Below are 16,251 nucleotides of genomic sequence, written 5' to 3'. Positions count from 1 at the left end.
AGTTTGAGGTTAAGATCTTCTGACCTCTGAAGGATTTTTCCTGGCTTCTGTTGTGGAGCTGGAGATTTGAGAAAAGGAAGCGTCCACAAGCTTGATGCACCCCAGCTGGATCAAAGTTAACGATATGGAGAGGTACCGTGATGTTTTAGATGAATGTGGCTCATTTATTTTGTGTCAGCAGAAAGGTGGAGACCAAAGGAGGCTGGAGGATGAAAACAGGTTTTCTTATAGGGTCATAAAAGCTACAATGGAAGCGCTGTGGGGACATAACCATCAGTCACATTTCATATTCTGGAGGGTTTGGGCTCTGCTAAAACAGTACAGCACACTGGACAGATCACACGATGAATTGGATAAAGACAATTACTGAGGATAATGAGAGCATGGGAGGGGGGGAACTGTTACAGACACTGATGATCAAAGAGAGAGGAAGAGATGGCGAGTGACTGCAGAGACAAGACAATATGAACAAAACAGTACGAGAAGGAAAGGTGATGACAGAAAGCTCGCCCTTCACTGGTTACCAGGTTCTTCTCCATGTTGCCTGGAAGCCATGGTGATGGCCGGAGGACTCGGGCTGAATAGACATTGATTAATCAAGCAGGAGCTCCGTTAAGAGCTAATGGGGCCAGCTTCTTTAATCACTGCCCTTCAATTAACTTGAAACCAAAGCTAGCACCTCTTCAACACTTCCTGCTACGCTGCCTCGAAGCTTATCGCTGAACTGTAACCCACAGCAGCCCTAAATTTAACCTCAGCGGTTCCCTCAGCAGTCTGTAGTCGGCTGTGAACAGCTGCATGGGAAGTCCTCTCATGGTCTGTGACCGGTGTTTCGTCAGATAATTAGAAGCCGTTGTGCTGTGATCGCCATTAATATCGTCATACTGAAGCTGCTGTCAGACAGTAGCTGTTGTTGGAAGTCACTGCAGCTCATTCAAGCTCGTTTTCATAGTCTGATCCGTAACCTCTCTTCCTGTTTTTTGTGAGGTTAATTCACACAAGTGTTCCAAGTGGGATTCACCAACCTGTAGAGCAGCGCAAAATGATATAGCATACAGGCTGTGATGTTATACTCTTGGATGGAAGAGCCTGGTACTGGACAGACACCTGCACAAAGACCCTGAGGCAGCTGTCAGAGCATTTCCCTAATAACTAAACATAGAAGTTCCTGTGCCCAGATTTGGCAGAAGAATCATGAAATCACAAAAGTGAAAACCATGATAATGATGATGGCATGGTCAGCGGAAAATTACCTCTGCATGAAATATTTTGCATTCATATATTGTATTTTAGTTCATTTAAGTCCAAATTCAGATGAAGACATGATTTCCAGTCAGTTGGTACATGACTGGTACTGCAGGCTGAAGCACTCATTCATTTGTTTAAGAGGAAATCACAAGTACAAGAAAGTGGGTCAATGTAAATCCCTCACACTTGACACATAACAACAAAGAACTGGTCATATGATTGGTTCCCTCCTCTCGACTGAAGGATTCAGCGTGGCCTGAACTGAATTCTCAGTGCTGCAGATGCTCCCCGTACTGTCGCACTCTCTGCTGATAAAACTATCAAATACGTTTTGTTGAAAGACTACAGCCTTTTACATACATTGTGCTAATTAATACACGTCCTCCTTTTGCTTTTTCCTTTGCTGTTATCAGCAGTTGAAGGGCAGCGACTCAACATGGTGCTGGTTGATTGATTGATTGAGCTTTGTTTGGCTGCACTTTGAGTGGCGGTGGTGTGAGTGCTGCCTGCAGTCTGTACAGTCTGTTCCATCTCCAGCTAATGTACTGTATTTCAAGTGCAGTTTTCTTACAGAGATACATTGAGCTTTGTTCCAGTTTTTGGGTGCTGTCATCTACTGCGATGATGAGACACAGACATGTTGTTCAGACTGCAGCAAAAATTCCTCAGCACATGTGTAGCACAGCGTACTCTGTCATGTAAAATACAGATTTGGGAGCCGAGTCAGAACAGTAATCATGTTAACTTCCGAGCTTTGTCTTAATTCCAAGTCATAAATATCTGGAATTTCTCACTGCTGTCATATAACCCGCTTGGCGAGAATCACAAATCTGTGTACAATTGGCTGCGACTGCTGGAAGTCACATATAGATAAAATCCCATGTTAGCATTAGTACAACCAGCTTAGCTAATGAAAGGAATAGTTTGACATTTTGTGTGATGCGCTTTTTCGCTTTCTTGCCAATAGATGAGAAGACCAATGCTGCTCCTCATGTCTGAACACTAACACTGAAGCTAGAGGTGGGAGGTGATTAGCTTAGCTTAACGTAAAGACTGGGGGCCACATGAAGCAGTTAGCCTGACTGTCCAGAGTTAAATAGAATCTCCCCACCAGCTCACAGTCACACTTTATACCTTCTTCTCACACTGACAATAGCCAAACACAGTATCGTACAGTCGTATAAAACACATAAAAGCTTCTAAACCAGTATTCACCCTTGACTTTGACTTTGTATCTGCATCAGTCCTCTGTGACGTGCCATTGCAAAGGTTTATTCGTTGCTCATGTAATGCTCTTTGTTTTAATCAATAAACCCACAGCGTTCATTACTACACTTTGTATAATGAGGCTTTAAACCACTAAGAATGACTATTTCTGAAAATGTAAACTTCCAAAGCTCTTTATTCCTGTAATGTCAGCCCGATGCACATGGCAGGGCTGAGGAAGGAGACACTTTTTTCATTTCAGACATTTTGATTTGTCATATCATGAAAACAACAGGTGGAACTAATAACATTAATGCTGTCCTAGTTCCATCAAAGTGTCAGTGTCAGTGTCAGTGTAAGTATAAGTAGTGTCAGTGAGCCAGCACACCAGACTTCTGCTCAGACCTTTGAAACATGGAAATGTCAATAATAATAATAATTCTTCAGTTGTGATCAAAGGACCTCCATCATATGAGAGGCAGATGAAGCTGTCTGGTCATATGTTGCTTTATTTACCCAAGAGGCAGCACTTGAGTTGATGTTTGGCACATCTGTCTCCAGCTCCATCTTTGTTCGTGTTCAGCTGGGTTCAGACCACCGCTTTGATGTTGACCGGCCCTAATTAGTGTGGGTGGTGCTCTCTAATGAAAGAAAAGCCCACACCGTTTCCTCGTAGCATAAATGGTTTGTGTGTGTGTTTACGCATCCAACACACTATCCCCATAGAGCTGAAGAAAGTAGACTGTGTCCTCGTCGTGTATATTTCATGAGGGGCCTCTGTTAATAATGTATGCTTTTCTGGACGCTGTCTTTTGTTTGCTATTGTTCCACAGTTTTTTACTTTTTACCGTTGCAGACCTCCACAGCAAACACACACACACACACAGTCAGCACTCTGTGGTGAATACATTCATTGCTGATTTGCAAACCTTGTGTTTAGGCTCAGATTTGAGCGTGCTGGAAGATTAATTTCCATTCTGTGTTGATCTATTTGCATAGCACCTCAAATCCTCATCACATGATGAGTAAAGACAGTGTGTGCGCTCCTCTGACTCACCGTCACACACAGGAACACACACACAAACACAGAAATGATCTGGACCGTCAGTTTTAGTATCAGTGGCATTTTTCAAGGCGAGGAAATTTATCAGAATGTTGCATTATGCAAGTTGTCATCGGTCATTTAAGGGAACAGTTTGACGTTTTGAGAGGAAAGATAATTCATTTCTTAGTGAGATGAGGCTGATACCACTCTCACATCTGGCAGTCATATCTTCTCCAAGACAGCCAGTAGACACATTTCCCAACATGTCGAACTGTTCCTTGAACTCGTCACCCAAGTTATTAAAGAATAAGCCTATTTCCAACATTAAAGATAGAACTACCTAGTCAGTAGTGTGTATTCATAATCCACAATCCAAGCATCATGAAAGAGTAAAAGAAAAGCAAACGAGCCAATTATTTTCATGCTACTGTCTCTGCTGCCAACTCAGCATGTCTGATTGGCCAAACGGCCACCAGGGAGGGGTGTCTAATGCCAAGCGTCCTTACACACACGCACACAAGGAGGAAGAATTTCAGATGCCATGTGGCCACAATGGACTGCATGAGTCTGTGTGTCCTGGTCACCAACATGAATATCACAACACACACCTGTTCATGCACTAATCATAGCTCTCTCTCATCTGCTATGCTGCTATTAATGTCGCTCTCATCTGAAAATACAGCAGCTGATTCATTTCTGTGTGTCATTCAGTCAAAGCGGCTGTCATTATTCACTGCCCATCCTGCACAAAACAACAGAGCGAGTGGAAACCTCAGTGAGTCATACCTTTCTGTAGGAGCCTGAGCATCTAATCCCCCCCACCCCACCCCACCCCACCCCCTCTCCTGAACTGTCTGCACAAACAAACCCAAACACACAGAAATATATCTGCACACACTTTGAGCCTGCACTTACCTACAGACTAAAATGCATTCTGGCGGAAAGTGCTTCAAGCCCACTGGAATTAGCAGCAAAAGCAGTGGTGTGGACAGCAAAGCAGAGCCATTACATTCTGTGTATACAGAGTGCTGTGAGTACACAGTCTGTATTGTCTGAATGTACACACCCGGCTGTGTGTGTGTATGTGTGTTCATGTATGTGTGTCAGTAAACCAAGAGCCATAATTCAATAGCTGTTGTCCTCATAATGGTCAGTGAAAGGTGTGGACAAGAAAAGCATCTGTTTAAGTAAAAGTAACAGCACCACAGTGTAGAAATACTCTGTTACAAGTAACAGCCCTGCATTCAACATTTCCCTTTAAGGATTAGCATCAAAATATACTCAGAATATAAAAAAGTGAAAGTTATCCTTATGCAGAATTGCCCATTTCAGAATCATGAATTAAACTGAATTATTGACTGAATTATAATTATCCATGTATTAATACGTCCATTAATGCTGCAGTTGGTAAAAGTGGAGCTATTTTTAACAATGCTGTAGGTTCGCTTGTGAATTTCACCCTGGGGATCATCTTATCTTACATCAGAATTTATTTGCTGATTATATGTTGCTGATAATAAATACAATATTTGCCTCTGAAGTAGTAGAGTATAGTAAAAAGTAAACAACCTCAAAATTGTACTTAAGTACAGAACTTCTTAACTTACTTTCCACCACTGAGTGTCACCATAAAGATCGATTATGCTCTTGTATTTTAGAAACTGAGACTGAGAGTGTTCACGCCTTCACTGACCACATTCATGCTCCCCAGAGGATGAAACCTTTGCATTTTAACACTCTGAGCTCGGCCTACGTGTCAGGATTTGTCATAATCTAATAAAATGAGCACATTCATGGCACCAAGGCAGCCTATGACCTTTACTCCCACTCCTTTTTTGTCCTTGGCCACATAAGTCTTTCAGTGTGTCCAGCACTTTTACATACATTGTGGTATGAAGGAGCATTGCAGCGTTTCGGGGGGTGCTAACAGTGCTTTACACCATTAATCTTCCCAAACAAAAGACATTTTGTGGATCTCTATAATGGCTCATGATGCCTAATCGAAATTAGTCAAATATGTGCAGCCGGTGTTGGAGTCAGTGACAGCAGCTTTGTTACATTCCTCAAGATACATTGAACTGCTCTGCTCTGATCCTCTCCTGTGTGCTTTAAAGGGAAGTTGTCACTCATGTTGACTTTTTAAGATTTAACAAGACCACTGTTCATCCGTGAAGCTCTGTCAACAGGTTTATGCGCCGTCGGCTTTGATGGCATTTGAGATGTGACAAATTTTGATTTTCCCTCAGCAGAAAGCAGACAGTCAGACAGCGGGAAGCAGCATAACAGGCTTTAATTTAATGCTTTAGGGGGTCAGCGGGCTTACAAAGCAGCATAGAAAATGTTCAAGCCTTTCCAGTTTTGGCTTGCACTTACACACAAGAAACGTATGTGTGTGTGTGTGTGTGTGTGTGTGTGTGTGTGTGATGTATGTGCGTGAATGAATTTGTATCTTTTTATGTTTGATGTTTGATCAGTAATCAGTATCATATCTGAATCCACTGAATGGTTTGTGAGCTTTAACTTTTCCTTTTTTCTGTTGTGACGTAAAGCTCATTGACTTTCACCTTGTGTATGAAATGTGGTATATATATATATGTATGTATGTGTAGATGACCTTGCCATGCTTACATGAATGTTGCCTATATAAGTACTGTATGTGCACTTGTGTGTGTGTGTGTGTGTGTGTGTGTGTGTGTATGTATGTGTGTGTGTGTGTGCGTGTGTGTAGGACCTGGGCATGGAGTCAACATCTCTAGATGACGTGTTGTACCGTTACGCCAGCTTCAGAAACCTGGTGGACCCCATCACGCATGACCTGATTATCAGCCTGGCACGATATGTCCACTGCCCCAAGACGGTAGGACACACACACACACACACACACACACACACACACATACACACAGATTCACACACAAAACGATCTACCATGAAGAATACTTAAATATTGCAGATAACAGTAAACCTGCTTGTGCACACGCACGCACGCACGCACACACACACACACACACACACACACACACACACACACACACACACAGAGCCCGATGTGATTCCTTTCCTTGTTGCTATCAGATGATCTCCTGACTCATTTTGTTTGACACTATCAGGTTATGGAAGTGCTCCAAGTGGTTGTGCGGCTGTGTGTGTCCTTGAGGGATGTACAGCTCCTTGTGTTTGTTCATTCATGTAGCCCAGTTTGTCATTGAGGGAGAGAGAGGGAAAGAAAGCATGACAGCAGCCATACTGGATGAATAATGGAGGGAGGAAGGAGTGTGATGAAGATGATGATATGAATTGAAAGGCCTGATGTGTTATTTTCCTGAAACACTGTGTTAAAAGGCATATTTTAAGCCAATGCTTAAACTATTTTAATCTATTTACTGTAAAAAGTCATCTCCATCTGAGGAACAGCTATCATGTTTTTTTTCTGAGCCCGTCTTCAAAGATGATGGAATTGTTCTAATCTACGCGTGAGTAATGTATGTCAATTACATTTTCCCCTGACCTCGCCAAGACCTCAGGAAACACCATCTTGCCTCCTTAATTTGATCTATTTCCTGTGAGAACAGGATGCTGATGATGTCGGGTTCATTAGTGTAAGTTAAAGTCATTTTGCATATCTGCACAAAACCAACTCCCATATGAAAAATGAAAGACAAGACAAACTTACCAGTGTTGATTTTGTCGGTGAAAACAATGACAAAAAATTTTTTGTTCATGAATGAATAAAACCTAGTCAGTAATGTGAAATACAACAAACGAACAAATAAACAAATTAGTCTTTTTATACAAAGTCTTGTTCAATAACCTGCTTGTATCTCTGGAATCATTGTCTCCTCCTAATTAGTAAAATTAGGCCTGTCAGTTGATTTAGCTGCTTCGCTTGTTGCACGAATAAGCACCATTTTTGCATCAGGTGACTAACATAACTGGTTCCTGAAAGCACAAAAAGTAACAGATTTATGGGCCAAATCGATCCCACTGAAAATAAGCATCTTTAGCTTTTGTTTACTCAAACTAAACTAAAGCAAAGAAAGAGAAAAGACTAAGATTTGACTTAAACTAATCTACATTTTCTTCAACAGACTCCAAATACTTGCCAAAGAGTTTGCACTTAAACGTTACGTTCGCTGAGAAATGAAGCAGCTTGGTCCTGTGAGTTCCAGGACGCGCTGAAAAACGTGCTGAAAAGCACTCGTTATCGGTGTCCAAGCCGTGTTCTGCGAGAGACTCCTCGCACACGGCGAAGCCGCCGAGGAAATCGAAGATGAGGGCTTTGTGTAAAGTTCATGATAGGTGAACAGCAAGATGGAGAGAAAGAGCAGAGGGGGTGCTGTTATGTGCAGAGAGATAAGCAACAGGAGAGAGGTGTTATTTCCCTCGTTCTGCTCGCGTCTCACACGTTTGATTGCTGCTCTGTTTTACTTTCAGGCTTCGCTGCTCTTCTTTTGCGGACTTTCGTAAGATGTTAATGCAAAATTTATGAATTTCACACCTATTTTTCCAAAATCCTTTTTGTTAAAGTGCAATATCTGCTGCAAAAGCGTCATTTGGAAACTCATATTCGTTGAATATTAGTTATGTGGTAACTTGAGAAAATCACTTCTCTTACCGTGTAACTAATTATTGCTATTTAAGCAACAATATAACAGCCCCTTATGAATACTAATTTCTTGTCTCACTGTGGAGAAATCAAATTTTACTCTCTTGTAGATTTGAAAACTAGAACCAGTCAGACTTCAGGAGATCAGTCTACTTATCTTTCAACTCGATTAAGCCTTTAGAACTGATTAAGCTTTGTTTCATGGAACGTGTGCAGAATCCTTGAAGTCCGTTTGGCCGTTTTTTAAATCATGAGTGGCAGCAGCTACTTCGTTTTCCTAAATTATGAAAGAAATAAAGTCTGTTCTTCAACCTGCTTTGATAGATTTTTTTTGGCCAGTTGGGGGAAATGAAACCAGCTCAGCACTGACACATTGTTATGTTAAAGCAGATATGAGCGGTGTGTTACACATCCAGCAGACACACGGCAGCAGAAGCGTTCATTCCGAGTCGTGTTTCTGGCCTCCAATATTGACTCTCTTTTAGCTCTGACTTCAACAACTCCTCAGGGAAATATCTGGCTCTTCAGCTCCTAAATGATTCATTACATTCACCGGCTTGCTGCTAACTTTGTTTGTCTGCTGTTTGGTGCTGGTACTGTGACTTTATCAGAATTATTTTGCTGAAAACAGCTGCCGCCTGCCGTCGACACTAATGAAAGTGAGAAGAGAATAGACTGTGTGATAAATAGTGGATGGAGGCACCTGTGTCGTACCAGACAGAATCACAGTATGGAAATGAAGTGATTATATGTATATTGACTCAAAACTGGCTTTCAGTCATTGGAGTTGTGTGTCACTGCAGCCCTAAAGGCCGCAAAGCCATCCAGGCGCATTGGTTAACAGCTTCCTCTCACAGAGGAAATTTCCATCAAGCAGAGCCATAAAAGCACAGGAGTGTTCTCGGCGACCCCTCACACCCAACTCGCATAACCTGCTCTGCCTTCAGGCAGCTGATAACAGCACATTTGTGCAGACAGAACATATTTTAAGGATGTTGTTTGCTGCCCATTTTCTGCACGGTTTGCTTCACTTCCACCTGCTGCTGTGTTACTTTATACAGCTGAGGTTGTGGCTGTTGCTGTGGTTATTTACATTGCCAGTCGTGCTGTTACAGTCTGTCGTGATTTTGCTGTTAATGAGCTCATGAAGAGATCAGAAGACATGACTGTTGCAGACACTCTGTGACAGAATGCATAATGTGACTTCAGACTGGTGTCCTCTTTCAATCGCTTGAGTTTCAGTCGATACTCCAGAGAGCTGATTCAATGAACTTTACCCACCTCATGGCCTGATTCATCCATCTGATAATTATGAACACTGCTGGAGGATTAATAACATCTCTTCACAAAGAAACAAAGGGACCTGTTTAGTTAAGAGACAGGATTAATAGATTGAGGTATTTGTGGTTGTGTATAAATAGAAATATAATCGTTAGTTACATCAGGGTTAATCCTCTCTGTGCTAAATTTATGGATCACTTAGAGAGATAAAAGGAGGAAGAGGCCTTCACACAAGACACAAAAAGGTTGGCAATCATCACAGATGAATCACTCAAGAATGTCATTATATGTCACAAACAGCAGCAAATGTTCGATATTTCAGTATTTTCAGGTGGACTGTTTTACCCAAGGCGTGCAGTGATTTTATTTCATTTACAGTGTGACACATACATAAAACACAGTCCAGTGATGCCCAGCTGTGAGGGATCAGAGGGATCAGAGGTCATGATGCGGCCACGACACTTGTGCTTTTCTATACAACAGGACAGCTTTGTAAAAGGTGTTGTTTTCTTTGGTGATGCGTTGGTCAGCATCCGCACCTCCCTGCAGTATTTAAAAAACTGATGGACTGAGAAGACACAAAGACGTGTTTTTAAAAAACAAAAGCAGTCAAGATCTGTGAAAATGTGTTTGTGCCAGGAATAGAAACAAAAAAGGGATTAAAAAAAAGAATTATGGGAGGCAATATTATCAGTCAAGTCAAAAATTGGGTTTCCCTTCATGGGGTGGTGTTTTTTTTTAGAGCAGTTTCCCTTTATTTTGAAAGTGAGTCGAGTATTTTTACTTTTGTCCTCACATTCCATCATTTTCTTTCTCCTCCTCACAGACACTGACATCTACAGAATTTAAAAACGCTTGTAAGTTAAAGAGCAACTTTAGTGTGAGATCAGTGCTTTTCAGCTTGTGGCCTTCATCGAGGAATGTAGCTTTCATTCCGTAGCAGCTGATGTCGTTCATACCAGACACAATGTGTAACGCGCACAATGGCTTTCTCTGAGTGGTAAATCAAGAACATTTATGAATCATTATCATTTTGTATCACCACTGACAACTGTAGTGCCACATAATTGGAATTTTTGCATCTATAAAATGTGAGGCGTTGCATCATGGGATTGTTGGCAGATATGAATGTACATGCCGTAGACACTACTGTTTTGTTCCGTTGTGCACTCTATAGTGTCATATACAGTCATTCAGACACTAGTGCATTATAGTGGTCCATAGGGAGCGGTTTCACACAGAGCCTTAATGACACATAACCATTCATTTCCTGCAGCAGCTTCACAATAAAAGCCTCCGTGTGTTTCAAAGTAATGTGAAGCAGCAGCAGAGAGAAATCTGCATTCGAAGTTTGGTAATAGAGCAAATGTCGCTCCAGTAAAGCTGCAGGAGAGCAATCAGTGCATTCTGAGGCTTCTGTCTGTGAGAGGAGAGTAAGAACAGGAACAAAACTTAGATCCACTGGAGCACTAACACTACACGGGACAAACTAAAGCACCTGCATGACCACACGCCAATCAGTTTAATCCAGCAGCACTGCTCAGGCGGGGGTGGAGAGCAGTGCGGTTTAGCCCGTGATACCGTGACGTCACCTGATGTGAGGCTGAAAGGGAAATTAATATGATGAGACGCAGGTAAACATGCTGTTTCAGGCCCAGGGGAAAAGGAAAAAGCCAACTCAGAGCTGACATGGAGGATTTCTGAATATCACTTCAACTCAACTAATCTTCCCTTATGGAATATCCCTCCTGGCAGGCACACACACACACACACACATACACACACACACACGCACACGCACAGAGTTGCTCAGACATGTACTCCCTTTTCAAAAAAACACATGTACATAAAAACACACATGCACGCACACACACACACACACACACAGACATGCTCACACACAGTTTCTCACTTTCCCGGTCGTACTCACACGTCTCCCCTCGGCCTCACACAGCAGCCCAGCAGCCTGCTTAGGGAGTGTGAAAGGTCTATTCATCGCAGTGTGACTCCAGCTAAGCAGGCTGGTTTGTGATTCTAGCAGCAGCTGAAAGCTTCGCTGCTTTGTCACTGCAGCTGCCGTGATTCTCTCTCTTATTTCCTCTTTTTTCTCTCCGCGGCTCTCTTTCTTTTACCTCTTTATTCTTCCCGTTTCACACCTCATCTATCTCCTCGCTGCAGCTTTTAAGACGTCTCTGTTTCTCACTTATCTTCTGAGGCGTTCCATCCGCCCGTCTGTGTGAATCCAACAGCTCGCTGCTGAGCTTTGCTTGGCTAAAAAAAAAAAAAAAAAAAAAAAATAGTATTTGTGTCAGCGTGTGTGTTTAACCCCGCTGAAACTGACTGTCCATTACATTTGAGATACGAGCCAATGAGCACAAAATGATATTTTGTCAGGCGCAAAATGTCACATACAGCTGCTTTAATCCGCTCACATGGATTCCCACATCAATATTTTTTGGCTCTGTACAGTACAGTTGCCAGTGTGTGTAGTCAGTTAAAGCTAGGCAGTGTTATTGGGTCTATTTATAATGCTCAATACTTAATGTGTCCCTTAACAGACACTGTCTGTGTACCCACTGCCTGATATTATCATCCAAAGATTATTGAAAACAGGCAAGAGACACACACACTTTCATTCTGGCTGACATACGGCTTTATTATGACAAAGCTGGTGAGTGTCGTCTGTGTCTGGCTAACATGGAAGGACTCTGATCCAGAGACTGGCAGCACTGGCCCTCTGTAATGATTTCTAGACGACAGTGGGATTCTCTCAGCTCACACCCAGTTCTACAATATTCCTGTTTTCTCTGCAACACTGCGAAGCAACAGGTGCCACGAACTAATATCTGCCCACTCGTCCATATGTCTGCCTATGACAAACAGTGATTCCAAAGCTGTTCGCATAACAATAGCTCTATTTATGTCTCATTACGTCACATTTTTGGCCACGTTCCCCTTTGCAACAGCCAACTTTCCTTTTCATTAGGAAGTATTTTTTTAAAGTGTAATGGGAAATATGTGGAAATGTTAAACTGGAATGTTCATCGTTCACATTGCAGGGACGTAAATCTGCTTACACAGTCACATTGTGGGGACTCGCCTTCCTTATGGGGACAGAATGCAAGTCTCAGGGTCAAGACTTGGGTTCAGGCTAAGATAAGTTTAGGTTAAGATAAGGGTAAGGGTTAGGCGAGTGGTGTTTATGGTCATGGTTAGGGTAAGTCTCCAGGAAATGAATGCAAGTCTATGAAAAATTCCTGTGGAAACTGTGGAGAAACACACACACACACACACACACACACACACACACACACACACACACACAGCCTATCCATCACTGTGCCTGTGCTGGAGCTTGTTGTATGTCCTGTCTCTGTTAACATGAGGATCTAACAGATGTGTGTTTTTCAAGACTATTTACCAAAAATGTCATTTTTTTAGTTTTGCCTTGAAATAATTGTATAAATTTACAAGGATTCCCTGTCTCGCCTTATTCTACATTATTTTTTGTCAGAACAGAAATAACACTTATGACATTAACTCGCTGCAAACCGTAAAATGTCTTCGTACTTTGCTTGCTGTTTCACTTGTTAGGGAGAGTAATGCTTTGTTGATATCTGGCTTTGGTGAGTCACTGTGATCAGATGTGAAGATTTGCAAATGCAAATTTATTAGCGTGGTTTACTGTTTACATCTCTGCGAAATGTGAGCAGCTCACAGAACAGAGTGCGACACATTAATTTACATTTTTGGATGTATGACTTGCAGTGAAACACTTTTTAAAGCTCCTGCAGTCACCTTTTTGGGAAACAACACATCAGGGTCATAGCGGGATTTTACAAATAGCAAGTTCCCCACTGCTACCATTCAGTTATTTTTTTTGTATTATTTCCCAACATGAAAGCCTACGTTTGAAGGAAATCTTTTATTTTTACTTCATTTGGTTAATGTGAAGTTCCCTCAATTGACTGATATCCCATAATGAGTAATAATTAGTGATCCTGTGTATTATAAAAGTATTTTTACCTCAGGAAACACTAAAACAGCATAAACACTGATTCAAATACAAATTTTTTTTTGGGTCAAATCAAACATTAAGGTGGGGTGCCACTCAGTTAAGGTGGCGCTGGTCTACAGGCATGCAACAAATGCTAAAATGGCTCTTCAGAAAATCCCGCCCTGTGTAATCTCAACTTCCGGAGCCCAATTTCCAGGAAAATACAGCAGACATCAGTATCTGAGATGATATCTATCCCCTCCCTTAGAGCACATTCAGTGATTTTCCTCCAGAGATCGGAGATCCAGCCGTGAGTCAGCTCTCTGCCTGGTCTTTCCCTGCACCTCCTGACCGCTGAAACGAGAGCTAAGATTGAATTATCCAAACAATTCATCTGCAGAATAGAGGTGGTTTAGCAGTAATTTACGAGAAGGGCATGCAGTGAGAAATAGGACTAAAGTAATGGTTCCATTTGTACTGTGCAAACTAAGTTTATCAGCAAGCTCGCCTGAGGGCGAGGAATGGAGATGGAGAGATAAATAAAAGAAAGACATGGAGACAGGGAAAGAGGAGAGACTGAGGAGAGGTCATCAGTCCTCTGGAGACTGGAAAAATGCTCGGTATCAATAATGTAATGAGAAAGAGGGAGGCAAGACCGCAGAGAACGAAGGAGAGAGGAAAAAAGACAGGCCAAGGTGAAGCTGAGAGAGTGATAGTGAAAGAGAAAATGAAAGGCAGGGGGTGAGAGCCGGTGAGAGCAGGATGCAGAGAAATGAAGTAAAGGCCACAGTGAAGCCATGAGGCTGCAGTCGCTGCTCTCATCGACCTGAGCTCTCACTCATTCACTTCAGCACAATTCAATTCCTGCAGCTTTATCGATGTGATGAGACCCCTCTTACTGTTCATTACCACAAGTGTCAGTGTAGAGGAATATAGCATTCTGCCAAATGAAACCCTTGCATGTCCAAAATGTCAATATTTCTGCAAATAGGACTCACATCCATGCATATTTGAGGTTTTCCAGTGCCACCTGAAAGGCTTTCATCTGACCAGGAGTTACACAATGTTCTCACGTTCCTTGTTAAAAATGTGCAGAAGTATGTGCAGTATTTGGAAACAGTGTACATAATGTGCAAAGTACAGAGAGTGGTAATACAATGAAGGTTAGAGGCTGCTGTTATTATTCAAAGGAAATGGGAGATGCATATAATCACTGGGTCAAACAAAGACAAAGTGGAAATGAGCATAGAGCAATTGAATAACTGCATCCAGTCTATATGTTAAACTTGATTTGATACGGTCGGTCACTTGGGTGCAGGGGAAGCATCACCTTATAAAGGTATAAAGATATGAAATATCACAAAGGAAACAGCTTTTTCCAGCAGACACAGAGCAACACAAACCATTCAAGGCGCTCCAGCAGACAGAGTGCAACATTAGCATGAATGTGAAGTTGTGTTTTTATCCACCTGATGAATTTAAGTCCAATATTCCCTCTTCTTTTTGCTCTGTGTTGGCCTTCAACAACTCCTGAGGGATATATCTGGTTCTGTAGCTGCTAAGTGCACCGCTATGCTCACCAGCCTGTCTGTCTGCTGTTTGGTGCTGCAGTGGCTTTTTAGAGCTTTTTCACTGTAAACAGGTGCCTGCTGCTGCTTGGAACCACGCTGATGAGAGCAGTGAGTGTCGAGGGCTGTAAACCCAAACCCAACCCATTGTCCACAAAGTACAGTTACAAAAAAAAGTTACAGTTAGCAGAGCAGAGTACTGAGACACGAACAGTGAAAATATGGGAAAATTATGAAAATTTGTCCTTTCACTATGAATCTGAAATGTGAATTTACACGATAAATACAACGTGTGCTCTACTGTTTTGCAGCGTCTGACCACGCAGATACAGTTCTTAGAACATGTTCACAGTTTCTCTACGGGAATCATTATCACTTCTTTTTCATTTGAAAAATGAGAAATTCATTTGGCAGCCGAGGAAGTGGAAGAAGTCTTCCCCTGCCTCCCTCTGGCCATCAATTAATTCACTTTCACAAATGCTGTCTGCGAGAAAATTGTTTTCTGCTTTACTATTCAACTGCTGCCCTTCAGTATTTTACCAAGCTCAAAATACACACACACACACACACACACACACACACACACACACACACACACACACACACTGACCTGAACAACATAGTGTGGTGCCTCACAGTTTAGGGAACAGTGACTGTCTTTGTTGATATCACTTCTTCCCCTCACCATCTGTTAGACTGGATACTGGGGACCTGCAAACCTGATTCACCACCTGAATAAATACATTGCAATAAGGGTGGAAGCATCACACACACACACACACACACACACACACACACACACACACACACACATGCAGTTATGGTGGAGTGGTGGGTTGCAGTGACATTGAGGCAGATGGGTGGAGATGAAGCGGTGCAGCTTTAACTCTGTAGCTGTTGTCTGAAATTGCTTCCTCATCTGAACTGTTCCCCCTATGATGAAAAGTCAGTGAGGGTCTTTATGCTGAGGAGTAAACTGGCATGTCCGACAGTCTGATTCATCCCTATTTTGCATCACAACCAAAAAGATGTACTTTCACATGCCGGTTATTTACAAGCCAATCATCTGAGGTGCCGAGGCCAATCATTTCACTGTGGGAAACTCGCGCACATGCTTTCTCCGTAACATTTTTCATTTCTGTGTATGAATGTTTAAGTGCATTGCAGGTGCAATTCACACACTCAAATGTCACACAAATGTATCTAAACGAGCACAAAGTGATTGTAATGTAGCACACTTGGTAGCAAATAGGCTCCATATGTGCACACAATCAACACACCATGTAGCCTTCAATTCCCC

At 42.2% G+C, this 16,251-nt stretch overlaps 1 protein-coding gene across 1 annotated transcript in view; it reads left to right on the top strand.

Annotated features, from left to right (window-relative positions):
* Positions 1 to 16,251, top strand: part of lrrc75a (leucine rich repeat containing 75A) — a 52,608-nt gene that overhangs the window by 4,267 nt on the left and 32,090 nt on the right. Inside the window, exon 2 of the mRNA XM_076735062.1 lies at positions 6,228 to 6,356. Coding sequence (XP_076591177.1) covers positions 6,228 to 6,356 — 129 coding nt within the window. The remainder of the gene's footprint in view (positions 1 to 6,227; positions 6,357 to 16,251) is intronic.

The sequence above is a fragment of the Chaetodon auriga genome, chromosome 7 (assembly GCF_051107435.1).
Source record: "Chaetodon auriga isolate fChaAug3 chromosome 7, fChaAug3.hap1, whole genome shotgun sequence".
NCBI classification, from domain to species: Eukaryota; Metazoa; Chordata; class Actinopteri; order Chaetodontiformes; family Chaetodontidae; genus Chaetodon; species Chaetodon auriga.
This window is presented reverse-complemented; position numbering and strand designations above follow the sequence as displayed.